Here is a 17,782-nt window from a genome sequence, read left to right as displayed (position 1 = left end):
TGTAGGCACCTTTTATTCAGACAGCATTTGTATGCAAAATCAAAAGCACCATGGCAATGTCAGAAGCAGCTTAGGCATATAAGCACAGCCTATTTTGAACATGACGTGGAACAGGTTCCTTAGCCCTCATATTTTTCAGAGTCGGCTAACAAACAGATGTGCATTTGCAAAAACCTGCATGGTATGCAGATGAGCCATTCCTGCCACTAACAAAATGAGCCACTTCACAGATTTCCATATGGTCCTTCCAAGTTTTGAACTCTGCAAAAAGAAAGATTTTCCAAGTTGTCAAAAGTGAGTCTCAAAAAAAGACAGCTAGAAACAGAACTCTTGTAGACTGGAAAATACAAAATACAAAAAAAAAAGTACAGGTATTGCCAACACCAGCGGATTGCACAAGTAAACTGCGTATGTTGACATCAATTTTTGGAAGCAGATTTCAGAGGCTAGGCTACACTGCCATGCAGTCAGCCATAAATACTGCTGGATGAATGTCAACATATCCAAAATGAGCTAGATAACTTTTCCTTTGTTGTCCTTTGTGTGCCTTCATAGAGGCTCTGACTAGGCTCAAACATGGCAAATAGACTTGTCCTCCGCACTCATTGGTTCTTTACAAAGCCTGTCACTGGAAAGGCCTAAAGCTTTTCCTATTGGTTCATTGACTTGAACATCTTCGGTGTAACTCCGCCTGGTTGGGTACTTGAAACAAAAGTTCAAGAAACACCATCACCAACCCAATTTTTTATTAGAACCCGACATTTCGGGACCAACTTGGTCCCTTCCTCAGGGGCAACTGAAGTTTGAGGCCCGCAGTAGCAGGCACACGTGGCGAAGTCCAATTGTGTAGCAGAGCCAGGGTAGCGTCCCCGGATTCCTGTTCACTGCTGCAGCTGTCAGCCGGATGAACCGAAAAAAGACGTGACGTCTTTTGAAAGAATTCGTCTCCACATCAAGTATGTTCACCTCGTCAAAGGTGATTTTGTGGTCGGCACATTCGCAGTGCTCGGCGAGGGGGGTTGCTTTTCGAGTTCAATTGCCGAGCGTCATTTTTGTGCTGCAATATGCGCCGACAGATTTTTTGTTTCGCCGATATACGAGGCAGAGCACTCGGAGCACGAGATTTTATAAATAACGCCTGGTTATTTTTCTTTGGGAATACGGTCTTTTGGTAGCGGCAGAAAACGGCAGACTGTTGAGGTAGGTTTGTGCGACACACAGACGTGTTTCCGCAGGATGCGTGCAAGCGCATCACTGGTGCCCGCCACGTATGGGAGGACAATGCGAGGGCGCTTCGTCGTTTCCGTGCTGACCGACCCTCTTGTCCTGCTAGCTCGACGACGGGAAGCACATTGGAATAAAGGCGCGTGTATAGCCATTCTTCTTCAGATCGGCCAAGCATAGGCCGCTGCCTGCTACTGCGGGCCTCGAACTTTAGTCGCCCCTGAGGAAGGGACCGAGTTGGTCGCGAAATGTTGGGTTCTAATAAATAATTTGGTTGGTGATAGTGTTTCTTAAACTAGTGGTTCATCACACCGATTAACAAGCTACAAGAGCCTACATATGCTCTTTGCAACCTTGTGTTCTTATTCCATCATTTACTATCAGCCAAAAAGAACTCAGTACTCTGTTTGACAGCTTTATCTGCACACTGGATTCACTTTTATTTCGTTGCAACAAGGTGCCAATCACGACAAAGGCACTGGTCATCGAACAACACAATGCCCAGTGCTCAGTTTAAAGGCAGCAAGGAAACAGAGGTAAACCTGCCAAGTACAATGATCAAGAACAATGCAGAAGCAGTGATGTGTTGTGGCAATTATTCGAGGTAAATCTCTGTGCATCATCATTGTACAACAAAAAGAGTAAAAGCTGCGTCCAGGTAGCGTAAAGCATGAAAAAAAAAAAAAAAAAGCTTTGCGGTATGACTTCCCTCTCAAAGAAGCAATGGCCCAATGCTCTACATTGAATAGAAAGGTAGGCAAAAATAAACATCAAGCAAAATATAAACAGTGTCTATCAGTTATAATAGGGCTATAGGCACACAACATACAATTTCTGGACATGTATCATCCCTGGGGTGCTGTCAGCAGCATTTGGGGACAATTCCATAGCCCATTTCATCTAGATGAGTGAACTTGATTTGCGGAAACAGCAGCATAAAATTTATGGCTTTCATTAAATCCACGATGGTGATTCAGCATCCAAACCTAGAGTCGGTCTGCTGGCTTGTAATCTTCATTGTCATTGTAGGTTACGTTAGGCATTGGTGCCTTGCTGGCTTTTTATGCGCAGCTGGGCGAGTCGTCGGGCTACTTCTGCACGCTGAAGGTAGGCAGTGACACTGAGGCTGTCCTTTTCCGTTACATGTGGCATCAGCATGACATCGAGCGCTGTATTAAGGCGAAAGCCTTTAAAGGGAAACTGCACTGGTTGTAGATTTTGATGAGTTTCAAGGAATCAAATGATTACAGCTTCCAGGTTAAACATGCAAGATATCTTCGCGCTAGCGTTTCAAACAATGGTGCAAATAGCGATTTAAACCGCTTCAGCTATCGAGCTTCTCCTCACCACACAGCGACGTGTGGGGGGAACATAATGACATCATTGACGGCACCGGTATGTTTCCCGTGTAGAATGGCTTGGTTGAAAGAAGTAAAAACAAGGCTACCAAAATTGAAGGCCCAGAAACATTGTTTGATGGCATCAAAAAAAGGACCGCATGATGTGGGCGAAGGTAACGAAAAGAAAAAAATATTACCGTCCTTGATGTCATCATAGAGCTTCTACGCAGTCCTTCAGTGCTGTGAGGAGAAGCTCGAATTGTAATCGTTGATTACTTCATCAGTTTTAAAGATAGCACACAAACACAAACACAAAGCATTACCGACAGCTTATGGAGAGTCAAATTCCTGAATGTCGCAGAATTCTCGAAAAGTGAGGCAGCTGCGCTTTAATGGCTCATACTGTCGGCGTTCGTTCGGTCACAATATAGCTTTCAATCAAATTACATCACCTGAAACCGAAACTAATGTCATCGGAAAAATAAAAATCCTGCATCCCTCGCATCGCCAGCCTAAGCTTTAACCAACTGCGCCACGCCCGGGATCGTGAACTGCACATAAATCTTGTCTACAGTGGTTTGGTTTGGTTTGCGGGATTTAACATCCCAAACCGACTCAGGCTATGATAGATGCCGTAGTGGAGGACTCCGGAAATTTTGACCACCTGGGGTTCTTTCGCATCGCATAGAACACAGGCGGCCTTGCTTTCGTCTCCATTGAAAAGCGGCCGCCGAAGCCCGGTTACGATCCCGCATTCTTGGGAACAGTAGTCGAGCGCCGTAACCACTGCGCCACCCCGGCGGGCCCTTGTCTATCATGAGGATGAGTTAAAACACACATCATAATTCTCCTTGTCTGCGTGATGCTAATGCGGCCACTCCCCTTTGTAGCGAGGGATCACAGAGTTCTTCATTAGGCCAATAAATAAAGGAGTAGAAAAAGAACAAAAACTATACCAACTGCTGTGCATTGGTCAAAAGTCCAGAAAAAAGAAATGAGGAAGGAAAAGAAGGTTTACCCCACCAGTCAAGGCGGAGAGTTTTTTGTATTATGTGGTCTTTTGTCGGCTTCTCTCTCAACGACGCTGAGTGGATTCAAATCTGGACAACTAGGAGGCCACAAGTTGGGAGTGATGTGGTTATTGGAAGTTGTTGGCCAGCCACTCGTGGGTGACGCGGGCGGTGTGGGCGAGAGCCGAATGTTGCTGAAAGACACAAGGTTTTCCTTTCTTTCGAAACAGTATCGGTCCAGAGCTTCACAACGGTGGCAAGCACCTCTGCGTACTCGGCAGTATTAATGCGGAGTCCTTCTGCAAAACAGTGTGGCAGCATGACATCGCCCTTGTTGCTGACGGCTGCTGACACCATCACACACAAATTTTGTGTGCAATGCTGTCGGCACCTCATTAGTGCTTCCGTAAAGCCATCTTTCATTATGGCAATTAGCTTTTTGGTCTTGATCGAAGTTCTTTTCATCTGAAAGAAATAAAAAAAAGAGCATTCCAGGCTCTTCAGCTTGCCTAGCAAGCGCTTGGACCAGAGCAGACAATTCTCCCGAGCTTTACCACAAAAGAATTGCGCCCTCCTCATGACACAGAAATGGTACCGCACGTCCTCGTGCACAGCAAGCCTGACAGCCGACTCTGCGACATCGAGCTCCTTTGCAATGGCCCGCATTGACTTCTCTGGGTTGTCACTCACGATGACTTGCAGCCTCTGAAGAAAATCAGGTGTTCTGACGACGTCTGACCGCTGATTGTGTTTTTTCCTTTTCGCCACAGATGCCACGTCACCGTCACAGCACATCAGTTCTGTTCGCCCCTTGTTAACAAAAGACCTCGCTACATTCAGAAAGTTGGCAATTTCCAAGTCGCTATGGCGCGCGGCCAGTGCGACGAGGACTGCATGGCGTTTCATTTCCTGCGTCAACTTGTACGCTTCCATTATTCAACAAACTGCGCAGTATAAATGATAAGGGGTCAACCAACAAGAAGCCGCATGCCTAGATACATATGCTGAGCCTGCTGGTGTCTATGGCGATAAGGAGTAGTAACCTCAAATACCTCATGCACCAGTGAGCTACGAGACTGCTATAACTGTGCCTAGTGACGGGCAATCGAAGTAGCTTCAACATCCTCGAGCCTTCCCTCGTGAAGTAAGTGGTCAAATTCATCATTCGCAAAGAACACGCAGTGAGCAAAAAAAAAGAAATTACAGGCTCTCAATTTGTGTTTGAAGTTTTCAGGTGCAATCAAATCTATTCGCTGCAACCCATCATGCTTCGAAAACCTTAATGAAAAGCATGGGTAAAAAGTTGTTCAGAGTGCAATATGAAAGACCTGCAGTAGACCTGCAAGTAGTGCTAAAGGAACACTGAAAGAAAAAGTAGGCTTGCAGCGATTGTATACTGGCTCCTAATCACAAAAACACCACTTTCACTGAAAACAAAACTCTTATAAGGTAGAAAAAAGAGAACAGAAATGCAGGCATTGCAGAAATACAGAAATCACAAATGCATGCACAATGACATGCAAGGGATCCCGGAGGCTGCCTAACATGTATTATGGTTGCATGTTTGAATTGTTAACTTTTGTTCCAAAAATGGCAAAAAGACAGGCTAAATATTGGAAGCCAAAAATAAATTTGCGCTTGGCAGTGCCACAGGCAGTCAGTTTCGTTTTGGTATGTTTTGGTTCTTTGAAGTCACAGCTATGCATTTGGCATCACCACATGGTTTCATTTTTGATATACATGCTTTGGTTTACAAGTGCGGAGCAGCAGAGCTTTCCTCTGATGAAGTTCATGCCTCAGTAAGCGCTTCTCTATTGAAAAATCTGGTATGAAATGCACACAGGATTAAGTTATAACTTACTGGGCAGAATAAACCCCCACAGACCCGAGTGGAGCTGGGAAAGAAAAGAAAGGCTGGAAAAAGTAAGATTTAAAATGGTATGGATGCTTATAAAAAACACCTCGAAAGGGATTTAATCCTAAGTCCTTTGGAGTTTTAACTGAATGTCTTAGCCATTGCGCCACACGAACAGCTGAGACCTCTCGCATTACATTACTTGTGTAGTGCACTTGCATTTTTTACATATTTTTCACTCACCCCTAAACAATTGCATCCCAAGTGTGCTGAATGCTTTTGCTGGCTGTTAATAGTGTCACCGAAGTCTCATATCTATGATAAGCATAGGATTTTGCCAAAATATCTCTATTTCTCTATTGTCTGCTGTCCCAGCGTGCATGCACAGACCTTACTGGCACATCAGCTTGCCATCTGCAGGGCAGCGACGCTAGAGTACACCACATAAGGTGTAGACACCCAAGGAAGCATTGAACGAAAGGGAGCTCAGTTGGTTCATATTAAGAAATACAATAGTGAAGGAAACGAAATAAATTGAACAAAACAGGCCCTGTGTACCCCTTTTTTCTTTTAACTTTCTGCCACAATGCATTGTTCACCCCTTGCTGCTATTCAAAAAAGACCATCTGTAGCAGTCTTTACTCGTCACTCGTGATGGTAGCTCGGCAATGTCAGTGGCCGCATCCATAGCTTCGCTAGCTACAAACTTTGCCGCCACGCCGGCACTCGTACATTCTATCCTGTTAGTCAAGTGACCTCAACTCTAAAAAGCACCGCATGCTCTGTAGGTGCCAAGGTCAAGATTCACTGCGAGAACTTTGCAGTCAACCTCAGGATCTATGCCTGGTGCAAACAAATAGACGGCTTTGGCGAACTGTAGCTTTAATTTCAGCTGCTGCTAGATTGCACTGCTCACTATGCATCAAGAATCACGGAGTCTATGTTTACACCATCGTTTGCGTCATTTTCGCAAGTCTAAATCCCTTGGAAGGAAAGCAGACCTCTTCAACTTCAAATCGAAATATCTCGGCAATAAATGTGTCTTGCTGCCGGACAAGCGACAAAAAAGTCACGAAACACTGCACTATTAGATTCTAGCAACAAAAAATATTGTGATGGGTCCCATACTGCAGAAAATCTGGCATCCATGAAAAATTAGGGCATGTATCTGGCAAGTGGCAGGAAGGTGACGCAGCACTGCAATGACTGTCCGTCAGGTTGCGTGACATCACAAGGCCACATGACATGACCAAGTCAGCAGGTGCTGCCACACAGGGTGCTTTTTATGGCATCAAGTTAAAAAGGAAAACAAAGAGAACATCGCTTGGAGCAATTACGCGCCACTATTTGTTTCTTGCAGGTGTATCCGTGAAAAAGGTTTGTGCATGCAGGGCTACCTGGAATCACTTGAGGCAAATCCTTGAAGCCTTTGTTATGAAATATTAAAAATTGTAGAGGTTCAGCTCTCTTTGAACCAAGTCAAGAGCATTAGCCATCGGCCAGTGCCGCATTTGTAGCTGCCGCTTCAGTCTTGGCTTGATTCCGCATTTGGTAAGCTTCTTGGCAATAGGCTAGTCTGGCTTCTCGTTCGATGTCTTGGCAACCTGTCTGGCATGGTTGCAGTCTGTCTGGCACAAGTGGATTCCTCTACACCACACTGCCTCCTTTTGTCATGCCGCCTGGTGAATTCGCCCAACACTATGCTCGCGGTCTCGACTGCACTTACCCAGAAATGTTTTAAAGCAACGAACAGAATATGGGTGCACAAAACACAGACAACAGAACATGTTGCTGCCGCTGCAAATGAATGAACGAAATAGCTATTAGAAATGACAGCAGTGCCTACTCTGCTGGCAGAAATCTTGAGCAAAAATTTCTCATCAATTGGCCCTAATTGGCTATACAAGGCCATGCGACATTTTCCCATGAAAATAGCAGTGACTAAAATTTTTCATACTTTCACAATCATCACTTAGCAAATAATGACCTGCTTTTGTTTCGCACTACATGCGCCATAGTGTCAGCAAATAAATTGCAATGCTGTTTGTACAGCAAGCGACTGCAGGCAAGGGACACATCTGGGTGATATTCTTGAGGTAGTCGTGTAAGCCAGATATCGCCCAAGTTTCTAGGGCAAAAAAATTATGGCATGTAATTTCTCCCTAACAAAGATTACCAAAGTACTGCCTGCTGAGAACTTATTCTCGGCAAATAATTTCAACAGTGTATGGAGCAGAGCATGAATTCGGGCAGCCCGAAAACCTGGGCCGGGCTGGAAAATTGCCATTTTTATTGGTCTGGACCTGGCTCGGGCTTGACATACAGGCCTGGGCTTGCAGCTTGCAGTGGCGGAACCAGGCCAGGCTGGGTAAAGCTGTGTATGGCTTCTTTTGGAGATGGAATTCGAGCACTAAAATCATTCCAGTGGTTTATGAATGAACCACTACTAGTACATATGTTGACAGAGAATGAGAGAAAGCTCATTTGTAAACAGAGTTTAATCAGTGCCACTCGGTACTTTGTCCAAGTAATTTAGTACGAACATGCCGGGCTACATTCAATGACACAAGTGAAAAAAGTTAAAAAGGAAAGGCTCAAAACTCGATAGCGAACTGTACTACAATGGAGGTGTTATGAAGTGCTGTAACCTGTCATGCATGACACAGCCCGTTTGCATAAGCACGTGCCTACTGAAGTACTCAACGCCATCAGCTTAGGATTTCTCAGCAATCAGTGAGCAAGAGGGTAGCTTCTAACCTTTGTGTTACTGCTAACGGCTGGACATTTGAAGCCTCATAACAGCCCATGGACAAGGACCTTCAATTGACTGCTCGGCAGGCAGCCATCTGATTATAAAAATTCTGACTGTCTGCTTTGCCCCCCCCCCTCCAAAAAATGTCTCTACGCTACAATAAATGCTGTAGGATAAGAGCTTATTGCTTTAGGAATCTTTACATATCCAATAACATATACATGCACAATGAACAGACACTACCGCTTTTCGTCTCCACAGAGATGTGGCAATGTGGCTGTGATTTCTTCAATGAATATGTAAATTTTGGTTTTTTCTGCCCTTGCCCACTCATGTTCCTAGGGCAAAGTTGCCAGGGGCAGTCTTTTTGTAGGTGATTAAGCAAAGAACTTGCACCAAGAGCCAATTGCTTATAAGGGGTCATAGTTAAAATGCCCGTAATCCATACCTTTTAAATGTACATTGTGCTAGATAGCTTTACATAAAATGTCTTCTCAAAATATTCTTCACCAAGCCTTTGCTTCTGTCGGTGCTTTAACTGTGCCCTTCTCTACCAAGAATATTTTGCAAGGTTTGTCTCTCATCTTGATTTATTGTTATGTGCTAGTTAAGCAATACATTTTTAAGGCGTCTGCTCAGACTTACTTTGCAGGTTTGGCACGGGCCCTGTCGTGGAAGCGCAGGCCGGGTCCACGGCCATGTAATCATTGCCGATCGGCTTGGTACCATGGGCCCGGGATGGTCTTCAAACGTGGGCCAGGGAAGGGGCTGGAAAATCCAACCCGTGCAGGGCTCTAGTAAGGAGTGTAAGAAACTAAAGGTACATACAGGAAAGAAAAATCACACACACATAAGGGGAGTTCAGTAGCGAGTTCATTACTTCGAAGCACCGCTACGTGGTCTCCGTGCTACAATGGAGCTGTCTAAACGGTATTTACGTTATCATTTCTGTTGTCTCAACAGAGCTTATCCTTTTGTCGTACCCGACGCAAACTAGGTAAAATTTCATCAAGGGTACGCAGAATATCATCCATATAGCTGCCGCTTTTGGCTGTAAAAGGTTCAGTGCTAGTTTCGAGCTTTTGGTGCTCAATATGTATCACTAGTTTCAAGCTACAAGCAGATCAATTAAGGGGAAATGAGGGTGCTCGTAGTGATGCTCGAGCGATATCATAGGCAAGTACTTCACCCGGATGTGATCAAAACGAACAGCGTATGGAGAATCGGGGCCAAGAACGAAAAAAGCATAAAATGAGCTTCGTCGCCCTAAGCAGCTAATCACTGACGAGTGCCGTGAGTATCTGGTTGACAAAAGACAAAGCATCAAGCGCCAGTCAGCAGCATCATAAGACAGTGCAGTGCTCGCCTTCAACCGTGCTAAATTGGCGCGTGCTGTAAGTGCATACCTTGGCACAAATCCCTGCAGTATGTGACAAATAAGAACGGTAAGCGGACAGCATATAACCACGAACATTGCACGCAAAAGGGGCAGCTAAAATTTGAACATGGCGGCACCTTCATTGGCATGCTTTGTCCACAACTAAACAAATCTTTTCACAGAACGGGCACTAACCTTTCTGTACCGAAGCCGCAGCAGATGTGCCAGGGTTGTTCACGGCGCGCACACCAGTCAGTTCGATCGCACCCGTCCGTGGAACAGGCACAGTCTCGTTTACTACAACAAAAGCCACGGCACCAAACCGCCGCCGCGGCACCGGCGGCATCCCCAAGCAGGGTGGGTGGCGGGCGATGAGCGGTAGCCCGTAAAGGCTTTAGTAGCCCGTCGGCACGCCGTGCCCCCAACTAGGGACAATCCGACCTAGGGATTGCTAGGGATTCAGGGCGACTGTCCAGCAAAAATCCAGGCAACACTGGCATTATTCATGGCGAGTTTTAGCCGCTCCCGGGGCCCGATCCTCGATATTCGCCTTTTCGGCCATGTTGTGACGTACCCGTGACGTGAAAATTGAGGCGGCGCTAAAACGCGTAAAAACAGAAATTGATGACGAAATTTAAAAAACAAGAAAAAAAGTTACAAAAAATAACGCCGTCGTCTGCTACTTGGCGCCGATTACAAAAATGCCAACGCTGCGATGCCAAGAAGCTGAAGGGTCGGTGCGAACAGTGTTTACGCTGCATATACGCGTCGCGCGGCAGGGCAAGGCTGAGGAGAGTGTACTGTACTAGTTACGGTCGTTGCGACCACAGTGCATCATAGTACACACGCTGTCGGATGTCCAGCAGCAGCTAGGCTGAACGAACGGCGGTACTCGACGCAAACCCCACAAACAGCCGGTCGTCAAGTGTGAGCGATGCCTCACTTGAGATGCCTGCATGTGGCTAGCTGTGCGTGTTTCATTTATGGACTTAGTCGCGCAGAGAAATCGGCGAGTATCAGGATTAAAGAATTTGTTTACGAATACTGAGAATTGGAAGCGCCCAACAGATTTTCGGGCTGCAGTTTCCTCTAGAGAAGAGACGCACCTGACCGACGACAACGCTGGCCTTCTCAGGGTATCACTGTCGTTGGAAACTGCCTGCGGCAGCCCACCGTTTCCATCATGTTAGCAAGTCTGCTACGGCCGCGGGTATGTCGGCTTCAGTGGCGTAGCGTGCGGATATCGGCCCGGTGGAGCGGCGTAGTGAAAACACGCATAGTGGAGAGCTCGATTAGGCCATATATCTGGCGATCTTAGCATGCGCTGACATCGGACCACCTTTAGCGTGTTAATTCCATCGAAATGCGATCGTCGTAACTGGGCTACGCACATATATATTGCGGGTCAGAGAGCCAAGCGTCTATAATCATTACTGTCGAGCCATCGCGGCGGGGACGTTTTCACGCAGCCGCAAAAATAAGCAGATAAGATTTTCTGGCAGCAATGAAAATGCAATAAAAAGTGTATCCAGATGCCCACTGGCAGCAACAGGTTAGCTTTCACGCTGATGGCATTTAATGTGCCCTGAATTAGACATAGCACGCTGTATGCACATTTCACCGCATGCAGAGTGTCACTGTGTTGTGGCAGATGTATTAATTACCTCGTTAAAATAAAAAAAAAAAAAAATCTGTCGGTATTATTCTGCTTGGTTTCTGAGCATGTTGCATAAAAACATTTTATAAAAGTAGCAACACTGCTCGTCTGATGCAGGTGCACATCACACCACAATGTCACAAGAGAAACAAAATTTGTCAGGTACAGCCTAGTTCCTTGCTACTGTTTACCAGTTTTGCACTTACAATAGCATCCGGCACTTTCTTTCAGTGCAGCAGGATTCCTCAGAGGAGAGAAGGGTGATGAGGTCGGCTAGAGAAATGCCTTCACATATACTATTTAACGATCAGGAAGTGAAGGAACAGACATGAAGAGTGAATATGATATATGATGCCTAATTACAATGAGCTAGATGCAGTATGGAAACCATTTTCTTGAAGCAATTGTCATTGAATGTAGCATTCATGCACGCATTAACCAGTGCACATGCTACACAAAGCCCGAACCTGTCTCTGAGTGAAGCAAGGGAGCCAAAGGGGAAAACAAGCGTGACTTTAAGGACACCGTAAGTAAAAAAGTAACAGCAACAAAAAAGAAAAACAGAAGCATGCACGGGGACAATATTAGACAAAAAGAGGCATGAATTGCAAGGCTGATGTGGCCTGCAGCACATTAGGGTGGTGTTCTGGATTTTTTGGCAAAGGTTCTTTAATGCCAGGTGATAATACTGTATGATTTGTATTGGCTTTGCCATCCCCTGTGTGCTCTTCCAGCAATGCATAATGTCCAATGTGCAACTGTCTAACATCCACTCTCTACACTCTGACTCAAAAACATGCTCAAATGAACCTCACCTGAATACAGGCATAAATATGGGAATAAAGCATGAAATTTACTTTTTCAACATTCTGATTGCATATCATTGGAAAACTAAACGTGATTTAAATGAGCGTATGATTTGCAGCTAGTGTGTCTTGTATGCATGGTTTTTCCAACAGGTTGCAGTATAGCTTCTGTCCTTTATTTTGGCAAAACATGCACACTTTAAGAGACCTGCTACCCACGTAACACATTCCCTGTAGCTTTAAACAGCTCGTCGTTGACTAACAATTGGTGTATCATTTGCTTCCGGTACTTTTTGGCATTTTTTTTTTTTACATGCACCTGACATGAAGCCTTGCTTATAAGAAAACTGAAAATTACAATATACAAAACAATACAAAATTTATTTACAGCACTGCACACTCTATAATACACAGCCTAAAATTAAAGGCTGTCACACATTCAAGTAATTACAGTATTGTTGTACTTGCACAGCTCATTGCCATATCTGAAAGGTGGCACGGCCTTGGAGACCAAAGAAGAGAAATTAGTTATACAAAGCAAGGGAACACAAGATAGGGTCAAAAACCCATTCTCCAAGTGTTTGGCCTAAGATAACCCCAGCACCAGCAAAGCAAGCACCCACTGTTTTACCAATGAGTACCCAACACCACTGAGGATTGGTCCCCAAATGCTCAAACCACTAGGCTGCGACTACAGTCAAGGGATGCTATGCGTTCCGCAGTATTACCAGTATCAAAGATTATGGAACTCAACGTCATTTAAATGGTAGTCGGCACCTGGGACAGAGCAAGTATTCCCTGATTCTGTTATGAACAGGGCAAAGGTAGTTATAGTGTGTGTAACAATGATTTTATCTGTGCATAAATGCCTGCCACACCTAGAATGTTCCCTTTATGCAGTCTACCAAAAAGCAGAAATGTTTGTCTCAGGAAGACAAGCCTTAAGCATTATTTCAGCAAGTCACTCAATGTGACGGCTATCAGGCAAACCAGCACAGCACTTGAAAACTTCATGCTCTAAAAACAATTGTGGGGACACGCAAGCTCAGCATTTACCGCTATGACACAACAGCTTTTATGGCTCCTGTCTGCAGACTCTCATTCGTGTGAATCGACTTTGCTACTGCTAACACCTAGTATTTATTCTATGATACATATCAGTAGCATATACCTGTAAGTTATCCAATTATGTGAAAGACCACTTGTCTAGATACCTATAAAGCCCACTCTAACCAAGCTGTACGGATGCAGTTCCATGGCCTAAGGATTGCCTGTCTTATTACCCAAAGATCCTACAAGGTTTATCACCTCACACATTCATCTCAAAGGTGAAGCCAGAGTCATCACATTGAGTACTCGGCCATGTCACCTGTCTGAAATGTGCCCAAGATTTTCCACTCACAATGTCGCGTTTTGTGCAGAAAAGAGGCTTTAACGTTGCTGCATCAAAAAAAAAAAGCAAGAAGCCAATAGCTGAACATCTACGCTACATTAGGCTCTGCTGGCTCGCAAGACATTTGACCACGGTGCCAACAGCCAAGTTATAGATGTAGCTGTGGCAGAGGCTGTACCACAGAAACAACAGATGAATGTGGTCAAGATAAAATGAAATCGCTTTGTTCACAAATTCTTCAATACATCATGAAAAAGAATGGCTCACTTATGGATAGTATGACGTCTACTGTGTTCAATAGGATTGTACCTTCAGGAAGTTATCTTTTGAATGCAATCTTAAGAATATATTGTGGTGTTCAATTTAGGCTGTACACATAGCAGACGTGCAAAATATGGAACACATTCTGAGGGTTAAATGCAGAGAGGATTGCTGAAGCTGATATAATAGGAAAGCATAGGGATACTAGATAACATAGAAAACAAATGTGACAATAGGATAGGTGTAAGTGAAACTAGTGCAGCTGTCACTTATGAGAGCAAAAAGTTATACAACTCAGTACTAGCACAATGGTACAAAATGTTGAAAAGTGATGATGAAACAAAAGTGTCCTTGAAAGTGCTTCCACATAAATGAGATGAAAGTGATTGGCATAAAATGTCTGCCCCTTCCTTAAAATTCTCAATTTAAAGCTCACAAAGAACAATGAAGATAAGGCTACAAAAGCAACTAACAGAAAAAAAATAATGAAGCATTTATACACAGCTGCAATCATTCGATAAACATCTCGAGTGATGAAGCCATGCTTCAGTGGCTTAGAGCATGAATATGTGAGCTTTACCAACCCTCTTTTAACATATGTGAGTGCCGGAGGGCATGTGGCAGCAGCAAGAATGTGTCAAGAAGCAACTGGCCCAGATAGCAGCCTCATAATAGGGGTATGGAAGGTCTACACACAACGCTATCATGGAGGGAGATATTTTATGGAACAAGATATGTAGCAATGTACAAAAGGAGCAAAGCATTTTGTAGAGCTGCAGTCAAAAATTTATGAAGGACAATCTTATCAAAAAGTTTTTATTTCATTCCTGCGCTTGTGCATCATTATTGTGACTATGGGTTATATAGTGTAACATGAAATGTCAAGCAATTTATCTCGTACACAAATGAATGCATTCTTTCCCCTGCGAAGCCACCTTCAAGAACTTTTGCCAGTGGGTGCACATGCACATCAATATCACCTAGTTACAAAACAGAGAAGTCAATAGTTGCCTTTGTAAAAAAAAATGAATACAAAAATGTTAATTTATAGCCGAGCCACACAAATGATGCAGAGGTTAAACAGGTTATCTGGGATCTTGATTAACATGACTAAAAAGCATCGGTAATTGCAGTGCAAAGTGAAAATGGCAAATTTTGCAAAAGTGGAATCTAAAATTGCCAAAATGGGTTGACAAGTTAGCGGGGCCCTCATTTTTCGTGCATACAACAATGAAAGACAATGACCACCAAATAGATGCACAAATTATCCTTGGGAAAACTAGCTGATTGCTGTTCATCTACATCCAGCATATGAAGGAAGCAATAGAAAACAAGCATAAAGGCAACCAAATACAAAGAAGCACAGCTCACTTCACTCTGCAGTTTGTGGAAAAACACAGTGGGCACCTCACGTTTCACCCTAGTAGCACACAAGATAGGTGTAACGAAATGGACTCTGCTATGGTAAACGACTGCAGACACATCCACCAGGGTACACGTATGTCAAATATTCTCACTGAAGTAGTATGTCGCAGACTGCTTGCTTGCCACAAACACCAAAGTGAATTGTGAACTATATGTGCACGCACGTCCTACTCAGAATGGCACTTCTGGAGGTAGAAGGAGAACGTTTTTGTACCTTCCTGCGTTTCATTGACATGAAGCACTTAATAAAATGCACACTGAGTTTAAGCAGAACACAAAAAAGCAAAGTATACAACAAAGAATGACAGCTCTCAGCGAGGGCCACAGCACTTGTAGAATACACTTAGTATGTCTACAGATGGTAGACAAAAAATTATAGCACCAAAGAAAGGTTTGGTTTGGTTTGTGGGGTTTAACGTCCCAAAGTGACTCAGGCTATGAGAGACGCCGTAGTGGAGGGCTCCGGAAATTTCAACCACCTGGGGTTCTTTAACGTACACTAATATCGCACAGCACACGGGCGCCTTGCTTTTCGCCTCCATCGAAAAGCAGCCGCCGCCCGCGTTTTTGGGAACGGTAGTCGAGTGCCGTAACCACTGCGCCACCCCAGAGCTGAACTTGGTTCTTGCACATGCTATCAACAAAATGTACACCAAAGAGATGGTTATATCCCAAAACCACAGAAAAAATTAAGACTTGGACGGCTTTTCAGCAGTATGCTATCGAACATGAAGCAGTAAGAATGTGCACATTGATCACTTGTGGCATATATCAAAATCATGACAGCGAGTGAAAATCTCAAGTGCAGGTGATCAAGTTGTTCTTGTCCAAATTAATATAAATGTTGCATGTCCTCTTCCTTGTACTTGTCGATGTTCCTGCTGCGATTACCATTTGCAGGTGGCGTCAATGTCATGTGATCTGCACACACTACAAGCTGTAACGATCTTCAAAAAGAGCTGTCCATCTGCATAGCACTTCACATCTGATGTGGCCGTCCAGGGACAAGGCGTGGCCTCCCAGATTATACAAGCCTAGCAGAGAGGTTAATGATGTTGAATATGGCCCCAGGACTTCTCACCACATGATGACTCAGATCGGAAGTGCTGCGATGGCTGCACAAGGTCCACACGATCACCTGCAAATGTTTAGTGCCTAAATTATATGCAAATAAAATATCAAACACGCATGGCACAGGAACATTCAAAATCATCAATGCTGCAAGCTAAGCTGCGGTAAAGTGTAATCTATGAATGCAAGAAATGGTCAGTGCAATACCTAAGTGAACCATTTCCGTAACAGGTAAAGACGGGTTGGTGGCGGAAATTGTAGTGCGAAGGTTAACATTTTCTATTTTGAAACTAAAGGAACGACTTATATCAGGCGATTTCACATGTCTTTCCTTTCTCGGTCGTCGAAACCATTAGCCAAGAAATCTTGACAACTACGAGCACACTCAGTTTTTTTTTTTTTTTCGCCGCATGCGTCCTGTAAGTATTCCTTTAATCTTCAGTCATTTCCCGCCTGTGTACAACTTGAATGCGAATGACGCCGTATGAACAGTCACCTTACAGGTTTTCCTATAGCACTTACCTCTGTGATGCTCGACGTGCTGCACCATTTCCAGCAGATTGACTGCGTTGCCTTGCTGGTCGACACCCATCGAGAGAAGCCCGACACATTCCGGGAGCTTGTCGCTCGGCCGAACGAATACATTTCGTGCCATCCAACATCAGAGGCGTTCACCACTGGCGATCACACCCGAAACACCAGTAGCTCAACAGTTTAACACTCCGAGCGCAGGGCAATTCTCGCCTCGGAGCTTGCAAAGCCGCCACACTACACTCCTCAGATCTGACTGTACTGACGAGCTATCTTTCAAGACAATTTGACAGCATTGCTGTGCTGCAGCAAATCCTCGATCACTACTTGCAGACGACGAACGGCACGAAGACCACTCGTAAGCGTACCTCCCTCCATGGCCGCCGCCATTGCTGGGTTATTATAACCGCGCAGGGGAAGAAAGGGTTTGAAATAAGAAAGCAGTTAGCGCCGTCACGCGGCCGCACGCTTCTGCCCCCATTAGAGATTGTCTCAAACGTCCTTTATTTCATACGTGCTCATAATTTGCCTTTCTATTCCGTTTAAAAAGCCATACAAGGTGTATATAAAGTTATCCTTTTACTTTTAATAACAAGCTAAGAAACTACGGTAGGCTAACGGCTGCATAAATCAGCTTGCCTGTCGCCATAGTAGCCATAGTCTCATTAGCATAATTCGGGCACCTCGCCACTCGGCGAAATTATGGCGGCCAAACGTCATCATTTTCGGTAATGGCGGCACGTCAGTTACGTCATGACGCGTCAATTTGACGTAATCTAAATATGCTTGCGTATCACGTGTTTCACGTGACATAGCTCCAGCCAATCAAATTTGAGCATCCGCTCCTTCCCAGTATGCCATTATTTTCATCACATTGGTTAATCGAGCATAAGTGTTCTCCAAACCACCATCAGTAACTTTGCTTCCACTCCAAAATCATTCGTATTTGTCATCCAGGCAACAAGGATAGCTCCGGTTGAAATCAATTTTCACGGCTACGTCATTTTGACGTAACCGCTAAAAGTGCTTGCCTCAACTGATGATTTCGCGCCACAAGTTTGAAGCACGTGACTTTTTTC

General features: G+C 44.5%; 1 protein-coding gene across 4 annotated transcripts; it reads right to left on the bottom strand.

The window, feature by feature from the left end:
- On the bottom strand, window positions 1-9,939 carry LOC146204881 (uncharacterized). 4 transcript variants are annotated; one of them, XR_014704072.1, is made up of 4 exons: window positions 9,755-9,939; window positions 8,827-8,975; window positions 6,259-7,839; window positions 4,050-6,209 (listed from the first exon to the last, which is right to left on the bottom strand). XR_014704072.1 is itself a non-coding variant. In XM_084589587.1 (3 exons), the coding sequence occupies exons 1-3, from the start codon at window positions 9,903-9,905 to the stop codon at window positions 136-138; spliced, it is 426 nt and encodes a 141-aa protein (XP_084445713.1). In that variant the 5' UTR covers window positions 9,906-9,939; the 3' UTR covers window positions 1-135. The 4 variants fall into 4 exon arrangements, 2 of the variants coding, with proteins under 2 accessions (XP_084445713.1, XP_084445712.1); XR_014704071.1 differs by having other exon boundaries at window positions 8,827-8,949; XM_084589587.1 differs by lacking the exons at window positions 4,050-6,209; window positions 6,259-7,839 and adding an exon at window positions 1-261.
- Window positions 9,940-17,782: the final 7,843 nt, after the last annotated feature.

Source organism: Amblyomma maculatum, chromosome 1 (assembly GCF_055883805.1).
Source record: "Amblyomma maculatum isolate TAMU_Amacu chromosome 1, ASM5588380v1, whole genome shotgun sequence".
NCBI lineage: Eukaryota > Metazoa > Arthropoda > Arachnida > Ixodida > Ixodidae > Amblyomma > Amblyomma maculatum.
This window is presented reverse-complemented; position numbering and strand designations above follow the sequence as displayed.

What these genes read in the sequence shown, in the direction of transcription:
- LOC146204881 (XM_084589586.1), bottom strand. Translation starts at nt 9,905, where the DNA reads ATGCCGCCGGTGCCGCGGCGGCGGTTTGGTGCCGTGGCTTTTGTTGTA. An exon ending in TGCGGCTTCGGTACAGAAAG is followed by an intron (nt 8,976 to 9,754) that starts GTTAGTGCCCGT and finishes ACTCCTTACTAG; the next exon opens with AGCCCTGCACGGGTTGGATT. An exon ending in GCCCGTGCCAAACCTGCAAA is followed by an intron (nt 4,040 to 8,826) that starts GTAAGTCTGAGC and finishes TATTTCTTTCAG; the next exon opens with ATGAAAAGAACTTCGATCAA.